This window comes from Doryrhamphus excisus, linkage group LG20 (genome assembly GCF_037039965.1).
Source record: "Doryrhamphus excisus strain RoL-2023G ecotype Guam linkage group LG20, RoL_Dexc_Guam_v1.1, whole genome shotgun sequence".
Lineage (NCBI taxonomy): Eukaryota > Metazoa > Chordata > Actinopteri > Syngnathiformes > Syngnathidae > Doryrhamphus > Doryrhamphus excisus.
In genome coordinates this window covers 5,557,205-5,579,323 of record NC_136376.1, presented here as the reverse complement: position 1 = coordinate 5,579,323, position 22,119 = coordinate 5,557,205, and the positions used below count along the sequence as shown (strand labels likewise).

General features: G+C 41.2%; 1 protein-coding gene and 1 long non-coding RNA gene across 2 annotated transcripts in view; one reads left to right on the top strand and one right to left on the bottom strand.

Annotated features, from left to right (window-relative positions):
* Nucleotides 1-2,671: 2,671 nt before the first annotated feature.
* Nucleotides 2,672-18,985, top strand: LOC131107755 (uncharacterized). Its single transcript, XM_078799342.1, has 4 exons — nucleotides 2,672-2,924; nucleotides 4,135-4,532; nucleotides 6,856-6,974; nucleotides 15,802-18,985. The coding sequence occupies exons 1-4, from the start codon at nucleotides 2,908-2,910 to the stop codon at nucleotides 15,958-15,960; spliced, it is 693 nt and encodes a 230-aa protein (XP_078655468.1). The 5' UTR covers nucleotides 2,672-2,907; the 3' UTR covers nucleotides 15,961-18,985.
* LOC131107756 (uncharacterized) overlaps nucleotides 5,991-22,119 on the bottom strand; it is a 59,013-nt gene continuing 42,884 nt past the window's right edge. Inside the window, exons 4-7 of the long non-coding RNA XR_009120327.2 lie at nucleotides 19,830-19,927; nucleotides 13,803-13,961; nucleotides 13,644-13,727; nucleotides 5,991-10,595 (exon numbers count right to left, since the gene is read on the bottom strand). This is a non-coding gene — a long non-coding RNA (uncharacterized LOC131107756). The remainder of the gene's footprint in view (nucleotides 10,596-13,643; nucleotides 13,728-13,802; nucleotides 13,962-19,829; nucleotides 19,928-22,119) is intronic.

Below are 22,119 nucleotides of genomic sequence, written 5' to 3'. Positions count from 1 at the left end.
CAAATACACACATGTATGATGCAGGGACGTTATAGGACATCCTTGGCAGTTTCTAAACTTGAGGCTGTCTTGCTAGGTGCTAGCATGTTAGCCGTTAGCATGTTAGCATTTAAGCTAATTTACTCATGTCTAAAGGCAAATACACACATGGCATGGTGTGGGGAGGTTATAGGACAACCTTGGCACTTTCTAAACTTGAGGCTCTCTTGCTAGGTGCTAGCATGATAACTGTTAGCATGTTAGCATTTAAGCTAATTTACTCACGTTTAAAGGCAAATACACACATGGCATGATATAGGGAGGTTATAGGACAACCTTGGCACTTTCTAAACTTGAAATCCTCTTGCTAGGTGCTAGCATGGTAGCCGTTAGCATGTTAGCATTTAAGCTAATTTCCTCACGTTTAAAGGCAAATACACATATGGCATGATGTAGGGAGGTTATAGGACAACCGGGGCACTTTCTAAACTTGAGGCTGTCTTGTTAGGTGCTAGCATGATGACTGTTAGCATGTGAGCATTTAAGCTAATTTACTCATGTCTAAAGGCAAATACACACATGGCATGATGTAGGGAGGTTATAGGACAACCTTGGCACTTTCTAAACTTGGGACTCTCCTGCTAGGTGCTAGCATGATGACTGTTAGCATGTTAGCATTTAAGCTAATTTGCTCATGTTTAAAGGCAAATACACACATGTATGATGCAGGGACGTTATAGGACATCCTTGGCAGTTTCTAAACTTGATGCTCTTTTGCTCGGTGCTAGCATGATGACTGTTAGCATGTGAGCATTTAAGCTAATTTACTCAATTCTAAAGGCAAATACACACTTGGCATGATGTAGGGAGGTTATAGGACAACCTTGGCACTTTCTAAACTTGGGACTCTCTTGCTATGTGCTAGCATGATGACTGTTAGCATGTTAGCATTTAAGCTAATTTGCTCATGTTTAAAGGCAAATACACACATGCATGATGCAGGGACGTTATAGGACGTCCTTGGCAGTTTATAAACTTGAGGCTGTCTTGCTAGGTGCTAGCATGGTAGCCGTTAGCATGTTAGCATTTAAGCTAATTTACTCATGTCTAAAGGCAAATACACACATGGCATGATGTAGGGAGGTTATAGGACAACCTTGGCACTTTCTAAACTTGAGGCTCTCTTGCTAGGTGCTAGCATAATGACTGTTAGCATGTTAGCATTTAAGCTAATTTTCTCATGTTTAAAGGCAAATACACAAATGGCATGATGTGGGGAGGTTATAGGACAACCTTGGCAGTTTCTAAACTTGAGGCCCTCTTGCTAGGTGCTAGCATGGTAGCCGTTAGCATGTTAGCATTTAAGCTATTTTACTCACGTTTAAAGGCAAATACACACATGGCATGATGTGGGGAGGTTATAGGACAACCTTGGCAGTTTCTAAACTTGAGGCCTTCTTGCTAGGTGCTAGCATGGTAGCCATTTGCATGTTAGCATTTAAGCTAATTTACTCACTTTTAAAGGCAAATACACACATGGCATGATGTGGGGAGGTTATAGGACAACCTTGGCAGTTTCTAAACTTGAGGCCCTCTTGCTAGGTTCTAGCATGGTAGCCGTTAGCATGTTAGCATTTAAGCTAATTTACTCATGTCTACAGGCAAAGACACACATGGCATGGTGTAGGGATGTTACAGGACAACCTTGGCACTTTCTAAACTTGAGACTCTCTGGTAGGTGCTAGCATGATGACTGTTAGCATGCTAGCATTTTAGCTAATTTACTCATGTGTAAAGGCAAATACACACGTGGCATGATGTGGGGACAATGTAGGACTGCCCCAAACTTTTCAAGACCTGAGGCTGTTTTGCTACGTGTTAGCACAGTAGCCGTTAGCATGTTAGCATTTTGGCTAATTTACTCAAGTTTAAAGGCAAATACACACTTGGCATGATGTGGGGACACTATGGGACTGCATCAACCTTTTCCGTACTTGAGGCTTTCTTGCTAGGTGCTACCGCGGTAGCCGTTGGCACACCGGGCCCGAGGTTCACAGCACAGGTGGCCAGTCCATCAAAATTTCCACGGGAATGTTCTAGTTATGTTATTATTGTGCCTGTTCAGATCATTCAAACCTGCAATAAAAGCTTGTTGTTGCGGTGACCAAGTTTGATGCTAGCGTGTCTTGTGTTTGTATTTTAGTTCATTTAGCTATTTTTTTATTCTTGAAATTACTCAAATACACACATTTATTAATTTGTGTATTTATGAAAAATTGTGATAAGTGAAACAGCAAAATTCGAACCATTTGTAATACATTACGTTATAATATTATTAGAAAAAGTTGCCAACTTGTGGCCTATTCTACAGTATTGTAATTTACCATACTGTATTAAGAAAGCATTAAATATCTATTAAAGCCATTCATGCAAGTACAGTATAACAAACCCGGAAGTGGGTTGAAAAAAGTGTTGCAATGACACTTTGTGCTGCTAGGGGGAGACAGAGAAGCCAAAAATGAGAGCGTGCCGGCCAGAGAGGGAGAGAGAGAGAGAGGAGAGAGAGAGATAGTGCTCCAGGAGTGGGCTGTTGTTCTGCGGGGAGGGAGGAGCGTCCACTTTAAAAGAAGACCTCAGAAGATCTCCCGCAGCACAGAGCAGACAGCAAGCTAGTAGTGAAGGAGTTGTGCGGTCAAGGAAAGGACATAGGAACTATCGGAGACAAAGAGACGCTGCTTGGACTTTGTTTACGTCCTCTGACACTTTGGATTAGTTGATAACTTTTGGGATTTACTGCTTTTGGAACTGTCACCCACATTGGAATTGAAAACGGTCCGATTGTGGACTTGTATTGTTCTTTAAAACATTTAATTGTCCTCACATTGGGTGTTTACGCAGCTTGTCGCGCAGTCATGTGTCACCACTGACATGCACAGCACGTCCAGGTAAGTCCCTCGGTTGATGGTGTCCTTATGAAGACATTTATGTATAAATATAACTTTATTATGTTTAGCTAGCCGGTCCGTCAGCTGTCATGCCGCAATGCAGGCGCGCCAAGTTTACTTCCCAACTCAATTAAGACGAATATTTTTTAATATATTTCGCACTTTTGCTTGTTTTTAGTGCGACTGGATCCAAAATGCGCATTTATTTACGTATTAATCAAACAATCAACTCAGTTAATTACATATAAATTAAAAAAAGACAATTTAAAAGGCTGCTTCTTCTTTTTGAGGTCACTGAGTTCGTTGACCCCGTCTTAGGTTGTTGGGTGACGTCACAAATTGGAGCAGACTGGTTCACCTGCATGTTTTGGTGCGTCTCCACAGCCTGGTAAAGTCAAGATATGACACAAAAGCCAGAGACGGGAGCCGGTAGACGCCGGTTTTGGAGTGAAGCCGAGGGAACCGCTGCAATGCGTGCAATGTCCTGCTGGGGGCGCAAAGAGCTCACTTGGCTGCAATTCGGCAAGACCGTCTTGGTCTAGGACAATAATACAACACCACAATAAATGCCAATAATAATAATAAATGCAATTTAATGTAAAAAATAGTCATTAAAACACATTTGTGTATTTTTACACAAACGTGCAGCAGGGCAAAGTTGGTGCTAAACGAGTCAGTAATAATAATCTGATAATGTCCGGCCATTTTGGCACGCAGGGAGTCATTATTTGTGGCGGTGAGTCAGCCGAGGAAGTCACTTCAGTCTGGACAAACAGGAAGAGATGCATTTTTATCCTCTATATATCGTGTTTTTAAATATAATAATACTCCAAGTGAGAAAGTCCACCGCTTTCACCGTGAGGGTTGATCATAAATGTCAAAATTAAAGTATACCTGCTGTAATAAATGACAAAAAGACATTATAAAGAGTGATTGACACGGCATGTGACGCAGTTTAAAGTTGCTTCCCTTCGCCTTCGCGTGACTATCCGGAATTTCCACCAAAAACTGCCCTTTTCTGACTGGGCATTTGTGTCATTTAAGATAGGGAGAAGATTATGAAACGGAATTTCAACCTGCTGCAGTGGATACGATTAGGTTCCATTCGGCGGTGAAAATAATCCGATTGAGGGCAAGGGTACGCCGCAGCTGCAGCGGGAAAAGCCGCAGCGTCAACAGGGCGACTAAAGCGTCGTGTTCCCCCCAACAGAGCCCATGGGACCGCAGTGACCACGGAGCCGAGTGCAGGACGTCCCGGTCCGGAGTTGACCGAGAGCCGCAGAGAGCAGGGTTCCGGCTTCTGCTGGCCCGTCGCCGAAGAGGAAGAAGGAGGCGGAGGAGCACACCGAGGGGGCACGCCGCGGTCGCCGTCTCGCCGCAGGAGCAGCGTCGCCCCCCTGCCTCCGGAGCGCCGCGGCGTGTTCGAGACTAGATCTACATTCCACTTCCCGTGCCGGCGGTCCTCCAGCGGATACTTCTCAGAGGGGGACTCGCTCCCCACCTCGCCGCTCTCCCCGCGGGCCCCCACGGCTACCCGGGCTACGCAGACCCCCAGCCCCTCCGCCCAGGTGCTACAGCACGCCCTGCTGCGCGTAGCCGAGGTCCAAGGTGAGCCCCCCACGCAGAACCTGTCAGAATCACTGCAACCAAGTGAAAATTGATTTACAAGAACTCAAAAAATGTAAAAAATAGCAAAATAGAGGTATGTGATTTAATTACTTGTAGCATACTAACACAGACAAGGTGTTATTACTGTAAAATCTGAAAGTACATGAGTCACAACAGCTTACCCAAAAGGAGTCTGGACAGTCTAATGTTCTAAAAGTGCAAAACAGGCAGGTGTAGTGTCAGTGTAATTATAATTGCTGGCATTGTTTGTACAGTAACGTTGTTTGGCCACTTGTTGCTATTTGTGAAGGCGAAACTGCCCAACACAGCAGAGAAATGATCAGGAGAGTCGGCAGAGACACGGTAGGACTCTACCAACCAACTGCGAGAACGTATGACACCACGGTCAAAATGCAACGTTGTCCACGTGACTGACTGTGAAAGTGGAAGTGAAAGTGAATTATAGCTGGCAGCATCACTGCAGGATAAAAGAATTGCTCAGATGGTTCACATAGTACAATTGTTGCTAGGCAGATTTGGAAATCCCCATTAATAAAATGTGCCAGTCAGGCTCACTTTGCTTCTTTATGGTCTATGCAGCCAAGAAAGGACGGGGAGGGTTGGCAGCAAGACTGAATACATGTGAGTGAATGAGAGGGACCCAAGTGGAAGAGTGAGGTTCCAGGGAGAAGAGATACAAGGTGGAGAATTTGAAGTACTTGAGGTCAACAGTTCAGAACAATGGTTTGAACAATGATTGTGAAAAGGAGGTGAAGAATCGTGTGGGTGGAGAAAAGTTTCAGGCCTGATACGTGGTAGAAGACTATCAGCTAAAATGAAAGAAAAGGTATACAAAACTGTGGTGGAACCAGCCATGTTTGGTCTAGAGACGGTGCCACTGAGGAAAAGACAGGAAGCAGAACTGGAGGTAGCAGAGATGAGGATGCTTCGGTTCTGACCAGGACCAGGATGGATAGGATCAGGAACAAGTACATCAGAGGGACATTACATGTGAGAGACCTCGGAGATAAAGTCAGAGAGGCCAGACTGAGCTGGATCGGACATGTCCAGAGAAGAGCTAGTGAATATATTGGTAGAAGGATGCTACGTTTAGAGCTGCCAGGTAGGAGGCGTAGAAGAAGACCAAAGAGGAGATTTAGGAGGACATGAGGGTAGTTTGTGTGAGAGAGATGGATGCAGAAGACAGGGTTGGATGGAGGAGATTGATTTGCTGTGGCGACCCCTGAAGGGAAAAGCCCAAAGAGAAAGAAAACGATTGGACTGGAGTAGAACAGATTCAGTTTCGGCTTATAATTATTAATTACTGCCCCCTATAGGACTGGAGTGGCACAGCGTTTACATCTATGGCACTTCGCTGGCGGCATATCCTTTCCATCATTGATTTGGCAGTCCATGGCTCCTAATGGGACCGGATTGGAACAATATCGTCCTGTTTACATGACAGTTTAACACAAAAATGCCTTCTGAGCTGTTTGTTGCTATTCTGGTACGTTTGACTTAACATCTCACGATGCTCAACTAGCCGCAAAGCTAACAGGGATGCACGTAACACTATCTTCTGGTATTGTTTGGTCTTGGAAAAGCCATTCTTGTTATCTTTGTAAGGGCAGATTTGTTGATAAAAGCGCTTGTATTGGATCTGTTAAGATTATGCAGGTTTATCTAAGCAAGTATGGAACCCTTCACAACACTACAGTCAAATATGGATTTTTTTTATTCTGGCAATGATTAACAATGATTATGTGTGTGTGTCATTTTCAGGAGTCAAAACATGGTTGTTCATTAAGTATGCTGATCCAGATGGACTTTAGCATGCATGTGTTGCAGTCAAAACAGTGGTGCCGGCCTTTTGTGAGGCGCAGACACAAGCTATTCAATGCTCATCAGATAGCACTGACAGGGGAGATAAACACACACAGACACACACACTAGCTAGTCGTCGGCCTGTCTCTGTCATCGAGATCATCTGTGACCGGTTAGGCTCCTTTCACGGCTCCCATGGCGACAACTTCCTCCTCCTGTGGCAGGAAGATGCATCAGCAGACAGTTTCCGCCGCTTATTTTGATTTATTTTGCTCCTTCAAACCAGAAACCTGACTGCACGCGGAGACGTCCTCCACTGGAGACGCTCCACCCCAGTTGTGTAATTACTGGCCGGGACAGTCTGCCCTTGCCGCCTCCCTTCTTTACTTTGATGAATGGCGTTAGTGAATATCTTCTCCATGCCAGGACTTTCTTAGGAACTAATTTTTCTGATCATTTTATCGAGAATTATGTGTTGTCCTTTTCCTGCCTGTTTCAGAAAGTTCTTCCGGGCTTTCTAGAACGAGGCTACAAGACGCAGCGGAGGCCATGCAGGCCGTGGAAATCGGACGAGAGCTTCAACACATCGGAGATGACTACAACAACTATATCCTGAGGGTAAGTGGACCATGAGCAAAGACGGTAGATTAACAAGACCGCTCACTTTGCTGAAAACATGTAGCAAGCACCGAGCTGTGTGTAAAATAAAGATATGCACAGTGTGTGCGAGTTGATGAAATTAATGTTATTTATTGAACACAATGAATAGTATACACTCCTGATCAAAATGTTTTGAAATTGCAGAAGTAGTGAAGAATTAGCATTTTGGACTGTAGGATCTCCAAAAAGAAGAAATGAGAGTGACCCCAAAAAAATGTTGCTGTAATCGATTTGTGTACGACTATTAGAGTAAAATAAGCCGTTCAGCAGCTGACCAAAAGCTCAGGAAAAACACAACACTACACCATTCTTATTAATCAGATGAAAAATGGATCGGGATGCTTGATGAGTGTTTCCATCCACTGTCTGGAACCTTTGAAACCCTTTTAACTTGTAATTAACTTCAGATACCGCAAACCAGATTTCATTAAAAGGCCACACAAACACACGCCTTTCTTCCGCTAAGCTGTCAGTCTGACGCCGTAGCGTTTGGAAGACCTGTCAACAGCAACAAGGTGACCTGTCAGCGTGTCAACAACACAGCTCTGAGCTAAAGCTAAAACTAGTAAAAAAAAAATAATTGGCAACGTCAGGCAAAACAAACAATGACTTAAATCAATAACGACACATATTACACGTTGTCAACACTAGCTGCAGGCTTTACGTGGAGTTTGACAACCTGGCTTACACAAATAGGAATATTACTAAAAATAAATATTGCCAGTCACGCTCATTATGCCACACCAAGCAGAGAAAGGACAGGGACATTGGAAAGGACAATGAGCCATTGTAAAACTTCACAGCTACAATAACATTTTAGTGAGCTAGCTAATGATCCAGAACTTCAACGTCTAGCTAGCAGGTGCGTTGGGGGAGCGAGATGTGTCAAAAAAAATGTATATTTTTATGGGTCGTAACCCTCACGAAAAGCTGTAACTATCTTAACTTTAAACAAAAAAAGAAATTAGCTAAGATGGCTTGGGGATCTGGTCAGAAGAGAGGGGGAGCTTCCTTGCTTACGCTGCTGCCTCTTGCTAGCTGAAGTAGCCAGGCCGCCATTTTGTTGCTAATACTAATGTAGCATTACTACGTGCCGTTCCATATCTTAAGGAAACAGCAACAGTCCATGAAAATGTTAACTTACGTATCATTCATTTTGTTGTGCTAATGAATATTAAATGAATTTTAGTACGAGTTTCTACATCATGCTACATGTTTAAAGCTATTTAAAAAGGCAATTTAATGGTTTCCTGGACGTTATTTCAGTTTGTTGCATCATCCTCAGCTTTGCCGCTTCTTCCTACCTCAGAGAGCTGACGTTGGGCTTCAGCTCCAATGATTCGCATCACGGTAGCAGTGTTACCAAGTTCGTCGCTATATTTAGGCTTGTCAAGGTGGTTGAAGTGCAATTCTCTGCCTTAACACTAGGGGCGGTGTTTAACTCTTGACGTGTTAGCTTGTTAGCTTACTTGGTCGCGACTGAACAATGTAACTTTGTTAGTCACTTTTAACTTAAATAGGATGAGAAGGTGTTTGCTTTTCACACAGGAAATTACCGATTATGCAAATGAGATAATGGGGTAGTGACTTCCAGCTACTTGGAGGACAGCCAGTAGCTACAAAACCGCGTGACAAGACCGTAATGAAGATGAACTCCTTGCTTTGTTTTTTTTATTTGGTAGATGTTGCAAAGCTTCACGTTGCCCCAAAGCCCATCATTAACAGGCTTTAGCCGCTTCTCCAGCTTTACTGTGAGCAAATGACTGCATTGGTTTGCCCCCCTGGCTCTCCACACATGCTGCGTGTCCATAACCCGGCGCATAAAACTGGATTTTAACGACCTAAAGTAGCAACTCTCAGACATCTGCAGTAATAATACTTAGGCGGTGATCAGATTGTTCATGCGAGTCATGCAAAACTCACAATGACTCGGCCCTCGGCACAAAGATTAAAGCTGCAGAGGAAGCCGACGGGGAGGCTGGAGAAGAGTGCGATAGCGTGATAAGTCGCAACCGTGACTCAACACTTGTTCACATGACTGGGGAAGTCAGAACGAGAAGAAGGTGTGATGTGTGTGTGTGTGCCTTAGTGGCAAGCATCCAGTATTTAGGTACTGAATTATTCCGAAAGTGTGCACGTGTGTTTGTCCACGCTGTAAGAACAATGAGTCGGCCGAGAAAAAGAGGAAGGTGGCGCCTTGTTCCCTGTTCTCTTGCCAGGTGTCATAAGACGTGCTTATAGGATTTTCTAATCACCTTCATTATACAATAAAATACTTTTGTCGTTGCGGCGTGCACACGGCAATCAAATGAGGCTTGCAGCTCTGTTAAGATGCATGAGCAATAATCATATAAACTGCATGTTACTTTGTGGAATTAGTTCCTAAAACTTTAATGCCGTTTTTGTTCAAAAGGTCAAAATTGCAAGTGTACCTGAACACATCATGACAAGCCACGTGACACTGCTTTCTCCTGCAGTTGGTCAGCACGGTGGGCATGAGAATGTAAACTAGAAGAGGCAAGAGCACAAATTAGGGTAAAATAGTCGTTTGTTGACAACTTAATCAAATTATATGGACAATTTAGCTAGCTGCACTACAAGAGTAAACAGGTTCGGTTTCAAGAGCGTGTACCGTGCAAATTATACTCCCTCCCTCACATGCACCAATTTCTGTTTTGTTGCGTGAAGTGGTTTTTGGGCTTTGTGTGTGTTTTTGGCATTGGCAGCAATTTTTTTTTATACAGTCGAAAGTCTTAGCGTACACACGCGCTGGTCGGGAGGACCAGCATACAGGCACCAAAACACAACATATGCTGGTAGCTGGTCTACATAGACCAGCATACGTTGTTTTTGAGCTGGTACACTGGTCTATGCTGTTTCAGCAAGGTTTTGCCTCACTTTACATGTTCTCTGATTTGCGTACAATATGCCGTGCATAATGCAATTATAAATGCACAAATGAGGAATGAGATGTTTAAATGAACATTTGAGGTTACTTCTCATTGAAGACTACCGTTTCCAAAGACGATGTGGCAGCGAGACACCACACAGACACCATCTTCCTGTTTTGTCATGAGCTATTTCTTAAGTTCAATAATGTTGACCTTCTTTGTCAAAATCCTGGTACTTGCAACTGTTTTTGGTACCTTTTTGTGAGAAACAACTCATGTCAAAACAGGAAAGTGGTGGTGGTCGAGGCCGTCTTTCAGAACCGTCGTCAAGAATCAGTCCAGTCCAGTAATTTTTAGGTATTTATACGCATTTCAAATTGTTATCTGCATGTAACCAACTATAAAAACATGTTCTGCATTAACATTTGGAATGGATTAGTTGGATATACATTATTTTTTGAAGGGGAAAAATTGGTCTGTTTTGTTGAGAATCAGACCTTCTGGAACTAATTAATGACGCTAACCAAGGTTCCACGGTACTTGGTTTGGATCTAGCAGAGTTTATGTGATTGCATCATTTCCTTGTTGCATATGTTTCATGGCATTTGTGTGTCTTTGGTCGTGGATCGGTCCTGGGTTTGGAGCCACCGTTGACTGATGCGGAGAATGCGCTTCACTCATCCAGCTACTGCAAGAAGAAAACATAGTATTAACATTGAGCATATAATTAGTATATAAAACAACAACATCAAACGCATCTTTTGAGTTGTATGCACACGATGCATGACTATAGGTACATGATTATTAACACTTCTGGGCTGTACAGTGGATTAGCGGTTAGCATGTTGGCCACACAGTCAGGAGACCTGAAAGGTTTTCTCCGGGTACTCCGGTTTCCCCCCCATTCCAAAAACATGCTAGGTTAATTAGCGACTCCAAATTGTCCATAGGTATGAATGTGAGTGTGAATGCTTGTTTGTCTATATGTGCCCTGTGATTGGCTGGCCACCAGTCCAGGGTGTACCCCGCCTCTCGTACGAAGACAGCTGGGATAGACTCCAGCACCCCCCCAATGACAATGTGTGTCATCCTCAGTCTGTGCAGAATAACGGTCAATTCGTGTGGATGTGTGCCCTTCATGCGCCTGTGGGATTTACGCGTTTGTGTGTGCACGCTTGTTTGTTGTTTTCAAACATCAGTAATTGTGCGCAGTGTGGCACCCATGTATGTGTGTGTATGTATGTGCGTGTGTGTGTGTGAGTGACAGGCTGGTACCTGTGACAGTGTAGATTCATTATTGCTCAGCCTTGTGGTTAAAGAGCGCTGGGTGAGCACTGCACAAGGTGTAATTATCCTGCCAAAACACACATGTGCACACGCACGCACCGCATTGCTGCAAACGCCAATACACACGCTTGTCGTCTTTCAGTGGGAGGCGCAACGCTGCTGACAGAAATAACTCAAGAAGAACATTGTGGACCCGTCGGGTGTCAGCGAGTGTGTGTTGTTGGTGTGCAAGACAAAGGGGGGGTTGACAGCGGACACATTTTTAACCCTTCAGCGGCACGTGCGACTGTTTTAGTTAAGGAGAGTAGTTTCCCTAATTACTTAGGGGTGATAGAACACAGAAAAAATGACATTGCAGCCTGGTCATCCTGGAGGGATCTCAAGGTTTCTTTTTTTTCCCTAATAGGTTTTGAGTTTTTCCTTGCCCGGAGGGGGGTTCAGATCAGGGGATGCCGTCTATCGACTACTGTTGTCTGCTTGTTAAGCCCTTTAAGGGCTTGAGAAAATAGACTTGATAGCTACATTACATTCAGTAGGTAATGTTTAAGACTTAGAAATCTGGAATATCAATGGCCAAGAATCCTAATAATGCATCGGCATTTGACTGACTTAAAAAAAAAAACGTAATTCAAAAGAATCATATTTTAATAAAAAAAATAATGTAATCATTTGTATATTTTTTTTATTAAGTAAAATTATGTGCAAGAATAAACCCAAATTATCATTCATGGCCGGGTTGCTAATTATCGAAGGTCATTTAACTGAATTTCTTATCAACTTTTTATGATTTCTTTAATTAGTATAAAGTAGTATAAATTAAGTATAAATTAAAAATAATATTGTACGATATACAACCAGTCCAGGGTGTACCCTGCATCTCACTCAAAGACAGCTGGGATAGGCTCCAGCATACCCGCAACCCTCAAGCGGCATAGAAAATGGATGGATGGAACTATTTAGGGATTTTAAAGTTACATCCACTACAAAGCAAAGAAGCAGTGTCCTGCAAGGGAAAGACGGACAGGGAAATAACATAACAAAGCTTGAGCCATTTTGTGTATTTGTGTGTGTGTGTGTGTACGCCTTTTAAGTGTAGCCCTGTTCACTGAGGTATTTTTGGAAAGCAGCATAGTAAGTTGTGGCCAGCAAACAAAATCACATGTTTTGTACTGGCTGACTGAATCCATTTTTCCAGCAAAAGACAGATCAATAACAAGAGGTAGAAAATCAATGTTTTGATATGAATGCGTTTGTTTTATGTAATAGCACGTCAATAATAATAATAATTAATTGTATCCTCTTCAAGGCAGGACAGAAAGAAGGAGTCTTGTGAACACGTAGCAATAAAGTAACAGATGTTACTCATTGCTTGGGTAGAGAATGATTGACATACGAGACTGGTGATAAGGTGTCTTTACAACAGTGGTGACATTAAGTCATAATATGAGAAACAAAAAATTTGGTGAAGGAAAAATGTACAATAGGACGAGAATATAGACAAAATAGGATTGGAATAAAGTCATAATATTAAAGAGGAAATTAGAATGTTGAAATAGTTACGAGAAAATACGAGAATAAAGTGGAAAATATTAAAAGAAAAAAGTTGCAATTCTACAAGAATAAGCTACTCCTAATATGAAGACAAATGTCATTTTAGTTTCATGGAGTTGAAATAAAGTAAAAAAAAGATGTCTTTTTAATGTCAGTATTATGAGAAACTAAATAAAATAAAATTGTATTTTTTGGAAAAATTGGGTAATAAGTTATAATAAGGGAATAAAGTCAAAATTATTTATTTTTACATTATTTGAATTTACAATATTTATGGTTTTGAAAAATAGAAAAAAGAAAAAAAAAGTTTTTATTTCTAATAGGCTTTTTCACTTATACCACAAAGCTGAAATGCAGTTTTTGTCCTTGAAGTATCCAACTACTAGCCCTTGCATATACTTTCATTTTTCAGTATGTGGCCCTCGGTGGAAAAAGCCTAAAAATGGAAAATACAATCTATACCAAAGCAAAGTTATTTACCAAAATTAAACACTGCCAAAAATACATAATAAAAAAAAATGTTGGGGGCAAAATTCTGACCAAAAATTTTTGAAGTAAAAAAAAAAAAAAAACATGACATTTAATACAGTCAACTCAGGTTTGTCTGTTTTTGTATGACCTGTATGACCTGTATGACCTGTATGAGGCAAAAGATGTCATAACGTCATCATTCTTGAGTCATCATCTCAAGTACTGCTACAATATTTGAACACAATCCAACTAAGACTCTGACGTGTGTTCTGCTCACAAACAATCTCTTTGGCGGTGAACATTAAGCATCACGTGGATAGAAAGTCAGTTTGATTTTAGAACGATAATGCCTCACTTCTTGGGTAGAAATTCACTTTGGTGATGATTAAGATGTTCAAAGGGTTCCAGCACAAAAGATTCAACTTACGTTCAACTGGCCTCCTGGGGATCACATATTGACTTTGGGATTATTGTGCACAGGAAGAGCGCCTTGCTCATCACGGCCTCTGACCTGTATGCGTTCGACAATGTCAGAATTATAATCTGAATGTGATTCATAACCCAGAAAACCAGTCTTTCCTCTCACCTGTTTCCTGTCGTGGAATTAGAGATCTATTGTGGGTTTTGCCTTACTTTTCCGAAACCGACCACACAGCTTGAATGTCCGCCTTTTGGCCCGGCGTTTTTGACAATCCATCCGGCCAGGCTTCATCCGAAAGGCTTCAAGCCAACACAGGAGGTCCTCCTGCCAACACAAATACAAATTCCAACCTATTGTGAGTTAATAGCATGAAGCATAATTGCGTAAGGCAGCTGGCTTCACTTTCACGCATTGGCAAATATTTTAGCAGCCAGTCGTGTTGTGTGAAGACAACTTGGATAAAGTAGATGTATTTATCTCCACTGACAAGGGTGGTCAAGGTTGTTTACGATAAGGGTACTGTATCCTCATGAGGGTTGCCGCTGATGCAACAAGAATGAATGGCGATGATCCTGTGCCAAAGGATAAAGAGCAAACCAAAACACCTGCTATAGTCACATCTAGAGCCAAGTGTGTCAGAGAAGCCGAGTGGGAGATGTGGTTACGTATTGGGAGTCGCCTAAAACGAGATGGATTTAGTCTGCGGTGGGTAGAACTGAACATCAACGACTTGTGGCTCGTAGCACACAATCCCACAGTTTGGTTTTCCCAGATGCAACTGATGGTGGATGATATCATTTTGACATTCGGTGGAAGATTTGTTTGTTACGAAGCATAGTGGATTAGGCATCATGTGTTAGAAATGTTGCGGCCCAATGAAAAGCACATCATTTACCCCAAAATCTTACTTTATATATGGTGTATATTAGATTTTTATATTATATATTTCTATATTAGAAAAATAAAACTTTGGAGATACAAGTACATGCTTTTCATTGGACATTTGGTAGCTTCCAATTCTACAAAAAAAAGTTTGTTTGTAAATTGACAAACTTTAGTTCCCAAAATAGTCCACAAAAGTAACATCCGCGAAGTAGCGAACGTAATTATATATTATATCTCATTTGTCATTTACACACTCCAAGTTCAAATTTTGTTTGAATTTTAATGATCATCATACAAGGTTGGACATAAAAACTTAAGTGACTCGTGCGTATTTCACTCCAACCACCTGGCGCCATTCCACTGTAGCGTTTTTGTATCCTTATTAAAGCATATTGCTCCTGTTGTATTTTCCTCCTATCCTATTCCGCACTCTTTTCAGCATGTCCAGAAGTCCAACTTCTTGTGAGATAGTTGGCATTCTTTACCCTTCCATTCGTCATTTATATGCATTTTTCATTTTTTTCAGCATATAACCCCTAAAACTATAAAATGTGTTTTAACATTTTTGGCTTTCTGTAACAGATTAATTGGATTTACATGATTTCTTATGGGAAAATGTATTCAGTTATAGAAATATAGAATATGATTTCCACTTTTCCTTGAAATTAAGTTACAGAATTTGGACATACCTGATTTTCACTGTAACTACCAATTATTTTAATAAATGTGACAGCAGGACATGACACCTGGTGAGGCTAAAAAGAAGTGAAGAGGCAGGATGTAGACATCTGTACTTACCTGCTTCCTGTGCATGTAATCACAGCAGCGCTATGATTGGAGCGTTTGCAACATTTAGTGGCTGCTAAATTAACCACTTCCGCACTGGTAATACTTTACATAAGCATTTCCAAGTCTTCCAAAATATCCACGGCCAGTGTGCCATAAAGCTGTTATAACTAGGACACCAATGTTAGCATATAGCGTCAACAAAATCAACATTTGCCTGCAGAAACACAGAACAAGAAAAGTCTTTCTGTCGCGAAACAAAGTGCCACCATTTAAAAATGACTAAAATGAGTGACTCAGGGGTAAACAGCAACCATAACCACGGTAAACACCATTCCAGCCACGAGGCTAACATTAGCATCCTCCCCAAATGGGTGACATCACCATCAACACAACGCGGCTATTTCGGGGTCAGCTAATGTGATGTTTCTATATTTGTGTACCAGACTATTTTACATGCATGCAACAATCTCTCCTGCTGTGTTTTATACAGAGAGTGGCGGGGAGGCGCGTCGTGATCCATCAGAACCAGTTGCTGCCGCACATCCACCAGGAACCCGCCTTCCTGATCTGCATGGGCGTCCTGATCTTTCTGATTGGACGGTACTTGCACGGCGATGCCAACGGCCAGCTGGACCAACCTCAGGTTTAGCCGCCAGAATACCCAGCAGACGTAGCGTCCGTGTCTTCAGTTTTTTTTTTTTTTTATGAACTTAATTTTCAAGCTTCAGACTTTTTTTTTTTTGAATGGAATTATCAGGAACTCTAAAATATGTGGATTTTTGCTTTTGCACCTCCTGTGTTTTTTCATGGTCTCTGAGCCTTTATGACGCAACCAAAAAGTTGGGAATTTGCACTCCCTCCTGAAAGATGCCATCTGTGGAAATCCATACGTGCCTTGTACATTCCCTTGTTAGGTTCTTCTTTTGTTGACCTATTGTTTCTGAACACCGTGTCCAGTCAACTCTGCAGACCCGGGGTTGTTAAATTATGTGGGTCCAATTCCCTTAAAAGACAAAAAGGGACATTTTTTTGACCGTGTCATAACCCAAATGCAACATCTACCGTTCCAATGCCTGCTGTCCATTTTTAAATCCATGAAATTCAGACTAAATGATGTGTCAAAGCAAACAGTACATCAGTACCAAACTGGAGTTTGGATAAATGAAGTCTTCCTTAGTGTGGAAATATGAAGCAAACAAAAAAGCTCTTTGTTCCTCCACAACATCTCCACAAAAGGGCGTTTGCGCTCTCTCTCTAGGACCGGCGATCAAACACCACTTTCCTTCTCCGTTCTCGGTTTCAGCCTCTGGATGCACGCCGTCATCATCGACAGACTGAAAGCGGCTGTCAGACATCCGTCTCCTGACAGGCTTGTCCTAGCCATTTATTAGCGCGGTGATTCATGCCCTCGCCAAGTCTGCTCTTGCCCGTCGGATCGTAAACGCTCCAAGACATGGAGACCTCTGAGCAGCGAATGAATGGTTAGCTAATATTGGAAAACACAAATTAAACGTTTAGGCTTACCTTTGGATTAGGACATTTAATTTTGCACAATTACACAATTAAAACGTGTCTATATGATGTGAATTTGGCTAGTTCGCACCATGCTCCGATTGATCGGAGCACACCAAATTTTAACCCAAAACTACTACTACTGGCCAAAATTGTTTGTGTTTTAATAACTATTATTGAAAAAAACATTTTACATACTATACACCGAGTAAACAAGCAATGTTTGCGAAGATTACAGAAATTATTGAAAACTTAAGTCACTCCCAAATTGGTCATAAGTTTACAAAATCGACTTAAAAATGTAGTCTGAACTAAGTTTACTTTGTTTTCCTCAAACAGCGACATTGATTATGATCATTTTGATATTTGGTTATAGCTATTTTACATGCAGCTGTCATAGCTATCCACTGCTCAATGGAAACATGACTTGTGGTTTGTACCTATTATGCTATATTAGCTTGGTTGCTAAGTGCAACCATGCTAACGACTTAGCATACCACAGTTGCACTGATTTTTCGGCGTCCGTCTAATTTGCCCGTCTCAGTGGTAGTTTTTCCAAAATTAAGTTGCTCCTTGATGTCCGTCAAGGTTTTTCGTTCTGTACGCACGTTGGGATTGTAGCTGATGTCATCTTGTCTAAGGATATGGAAGGTTCTAAAAAAATATATATGGTTCCAAAATATAATATTTTAATAGTTTCATAATGGTTGCTCCTCGCCATAGTCGTTAAAACAAAATCACCCAAGCGTGTTTGCTGCGCGTCGGGATGTTTGCACAGTTGTGTCAACAGCGTTGCATCACCGATTTACATGTGATCCTGACTTTCATCACCATCTCTACTCATTCTTCTGCACCTTAGTTCACGTTTCACTGACGTTGCGTTCAATGTCCAGTCCTCGTGTGGGTGACGGTCAAAGCGGGAGTGTCATAGTTGAACCCATAAGGGAAAGAATAAGGCGATGAATGATACATTTTATGGTGATTATGTATAAAATGTCTATGGATGGAAGTCTTATACATTCGCACTACTTTGCTGGAGATCATATAAGGTGTGTCAGAAAAGTTCCAGGACTGGTAATTAACAGACGTGAGGGCGCCTGTGTGTAAGGGAATGTGAGGTTGAAAAGCCCGGTTTATGCTTCTGCGTTTAGTACATCATTTCCCGCGTGTATGAGTCTATACAGCTAATGCCTTCTCTGATTTCAGGTCAACATTTGCAATAAGCGTTTCATTTTAATTGATTATATTGATTAGTTTCAGCTCCAATAACACTCCATACTTAATTTCTATTGTTCACGAGAGAGGATTGAACAAGCTAGCTAAGTTAGCTAATGAGCTAAATACCTGACAATTTGTTCACAGAGTTGATTCATCGCAAAACAAAACTGCAGAGGCATAGACCAGTCGGATTTTCAATCTTAAAAGCAATTAACGCAGAATTATTGCTTTGTTCTGTGTAAAAGGAAAAGGTGGATAAATGCCGGATCTTCTGGCCATTTTGTGTCACGCTTGCAAAGTTAACCAAAACAAAACAGGACTTTCAAGACTATTTTTCCCTTGACTGTGGCCCCGCCCCATTTTACAAAGTTAGCCGTTTCTTTAAATGTCAGATCATAGCAAATCTCAGGCGCACGTTTGCTCTTTTGCGTTGCTGTCCGGCCACCGTGACCATGACAGCGACTTTGCTTATGGGACGTGGCGCCCCGTGAAACCTAAGACCTCATGTCTAAGCGCTGTCGTGTGTGCAGAGCCAAAAGGAGAGCGTGGCAGTCTGTGTGTGCAGGGAGCAAAGCGGACGATGAATTACGGTCTGCTTTCAGCGGTGGGGCGGCACATATTGTTTCATGTGACGTTCAGGGTTTTGTTTTTTTTTTTCTTTTTTGCTCATCAACACTGCTGGAGGTTTGTGTTTTTGCTTTAAAAACTTTCATGGTTCTTCAAACTTGTCGCATTAAGTACAAAGGACGTAACTGTATGAGGATGAAAACAACATTTCGTCCAACAGGACTGCAGAAAGGAACTAAAGAATGACCCAGTATGACTGTAGCAGCATGTATTACTTTTTGTGTCTGTTTTTAATGTTATTACACACTGAAGATCTTGTAATTAAACTGTTTAATTGCTTAAGCTGTAAATAAAGCTTTTTTCATCTTTCTACATGACACTTTGTGTTGATTATTGATAAGCTCTTGCGGAAGCTCTTGCTCTAATAAGCTAATAATAAGAGCTAATAAGCTCTTGCTCTAATGGTGGGGGGCAGCCCCCGCAGCCCCCCCACCCCCCACCATTAGAGCAAAGTCGGAAATATTCATATTTAGTCAAATGTAATTGAAATGATTGTTTACAGATTAACTGACTAGAACATTTTCATATATTTGCAAATTAGGAAATATTCATATTTACATATTTTTTTAATATAAAAAAATACACTGGCAGTATGTAACGGCAACATGGACTAACATTACAATCAACCAAGTAAAAATGGAATTGAAGGAATTATATTATCTCTTCATTCTAAAAGAAATGTTATTTTACCAGCACTTAACATTTAAATATTTCCAATAAAGTTTAATGTAAAATTTATTGGATATAGTTAAACACCTCTTCAAAATACTACTCATTGGAATGACCAATATTTGACATCATAACAAAGTTTAATTCCCCAGGACAACGCGAGGAAGCTTTTAACTTGCACACAAGTGCCTTCATAATTACATATCACACATCAGAAATTTAAAGGGCCGGCGTGTCATTACTACATCGCAGTGACACTCATGGTGTGAATTAACCACATACTGTAGATGTGATAAATAACAACCCTGACTGCTGCACTGCGACTACATCCAAAGGAAGCAATGACCTCAACTGCAATGTAAAACAATTACAATTCAACTTGACATTTATGTTAAGTAATAAATGCAAAAAAAATTATTTCAATGACACATAATATTAAGTTAAGTAATGACTAACATCATTATATCGGGTTTAATCTCAAATTAGTATCACCTGATGGAAATTGAAGTTGAAATTGTCAGCTGGAGGACCCAACTGGCTGTCCGTCAAGACATGGGATGATCGTCAGCCCAATAAACATCAGACGACATCTGCGAGAAAAGGGTTTTAAGAAGAAAAAAATAAAAATAAAAATAAGCACCACAAAATCACACATTTGGAATTTACATGAGAGCATCAAACATGCGACAATGAAAAATGGAGGCAGGTTCCTCTGATGAGACAAAAATGTAACCCTGACGGTCCTGACGAGGAGGTTTTTTCTGGCACCATCATGATCTGGGGTTGCTTTTCCCCTTCAATGGAACAATGGAGCCTCGGGTTGTGCAGGAGCGTCAAACGGCTATTGGCTTTGTGGAAATACCTCATGACTGAAGGCCCTGGTCTGTGTGGTAATAACTGGCTTTTTCAACAGGACGGGCATCAGTTCCAGACTGTGGATTTGGGGTCGTTTTTAGCTATGGTCTTAAACTCTTGATCAGCTGATGACCAACCTATTACAGTCGTTTCAGTTGTTTGGACTTGAACACTTGAAAACTTCTTCTTACTTCCAACCTTAAGATCCAGCAGTGCAAAATGTCCATCCTTGCCAATTCTCATATGGAGTGTATTCCTATTCAGGAAGGGTATTTGTAACACTTTGCCAAACAAATACGGAAATCCTGACAAATCTATCCGTACCGGATCATAACAATGACCGCCACTGGCATTGTTAGACAGGGTGCCGACGGAAAACATGCTAGCAAAGAAACGTTGGCATATTGAAAAGAATGAGTAAAGCGATAGCCGACACAATGGAGAGAAAAAAAAAATTGACACAGAGTAGCCATCACCAAATGGCAGACCTCGGTCCGGATACGGACGCAGTGATGTCCCTTTACGTCCCCGTGACCAATTGAAGTGAATGGGGAAATATAATAACATATAATCATGCTCGGGGACCGATCGCAGTGGCAGTTTGCGGGCATAATTACTTCAGTTATTACAGTTTACGTGACAGCAAACGCGGTGATGTCACTGAAAATGAGCCAATGAAATACTTTGTTTACTTGCTGAGAGGTGAATGAGAGAACCATGGTTTGCTCAAACGTCAGAGAAGTTGATAGAGAAAACCAAACAGTTCAAAGTGAACGGATGGCCCCACAAAAAAAAGGAGATAATTCCAAGTCACCGAAGTCTGATGTGACGGTACAAACAATAACGTCGCTTAGAGCCCAGTAGGAAAAATCAAGCAGAGTCATCACACATTCATTTACAGCACAGCAACCTGCAGATGAGTGTTCACTAAGGATTCTATAGATATTGGAGGAAAACAAATAAAAACCCTTCATTGGTGGGATATCGGTGAAGGATTACCAGCATAATAATAATAAACTAATATTTTGTATTTAATCTTTGTTACTATTCATGCATCTTAAACTGAACCGTACACCAAAGCCCTGCTTATGTCATTCATCATTGGAAAGCTCTGTTTCGTGGGCAGTGTATTTTTAATTTATTGTATTTTTATATTTTTATACAATTTTTAAATGCATTTTTATATATATTTTTAATGTTTTTTTATTTAATTTTTTTGAGAAACGAATGCAATTTTATTTACCTGAAAAAATAAGCTGTGTTTATTATACAATTATTGTATAAATAATTTATATATATATATATATATATATATATAAATTATTTATACAATAATTGTTCAAATATTTTATGTAAAATTTCAGTCCGTTGTGGCGATAATGGAGTTTTTACATCACATACTATTCCTTTTCTACCGCTTATCCTCACGAGGGTCGCTGGAGCCTATCCCAGCTGTTATCAGGCGAGAGGCGGGGTACACCCTGGACTGGTGGCCAGCCAATCACAGGGCACATATAGACAAACAACCATTCACACTCACATTCATACCTATGGACAATTTGGAGTCGCTAATTAACCTAGCATGTTTTTGGAATGTGGGAGGAAACCGGAGTACCCGGAGAAAACCCACGCATGCACGGGGAGAACATGCAAACTCCACACAGAGATGGCCGAGGATGGGATTGAACTCGGGTGTCCTAGCTGTGAGGTCTGCGCGCTAACCACTCGGTCGCCGTGCAGCCCCCAGCACATACTATTTGAAAGGAATATACGTATGTCAAGTAAAATAATTACATATTTACATTCTTTTTTGGCTTTTTGTTCACGCTTTGTCTCCTAAATGTCTATTTGTGTGTGTGTGTGTGTGTTCATTTGCGAAAACACACGCTCAGATAATTACACCCCTTCTTCTTTCAGACACACAATC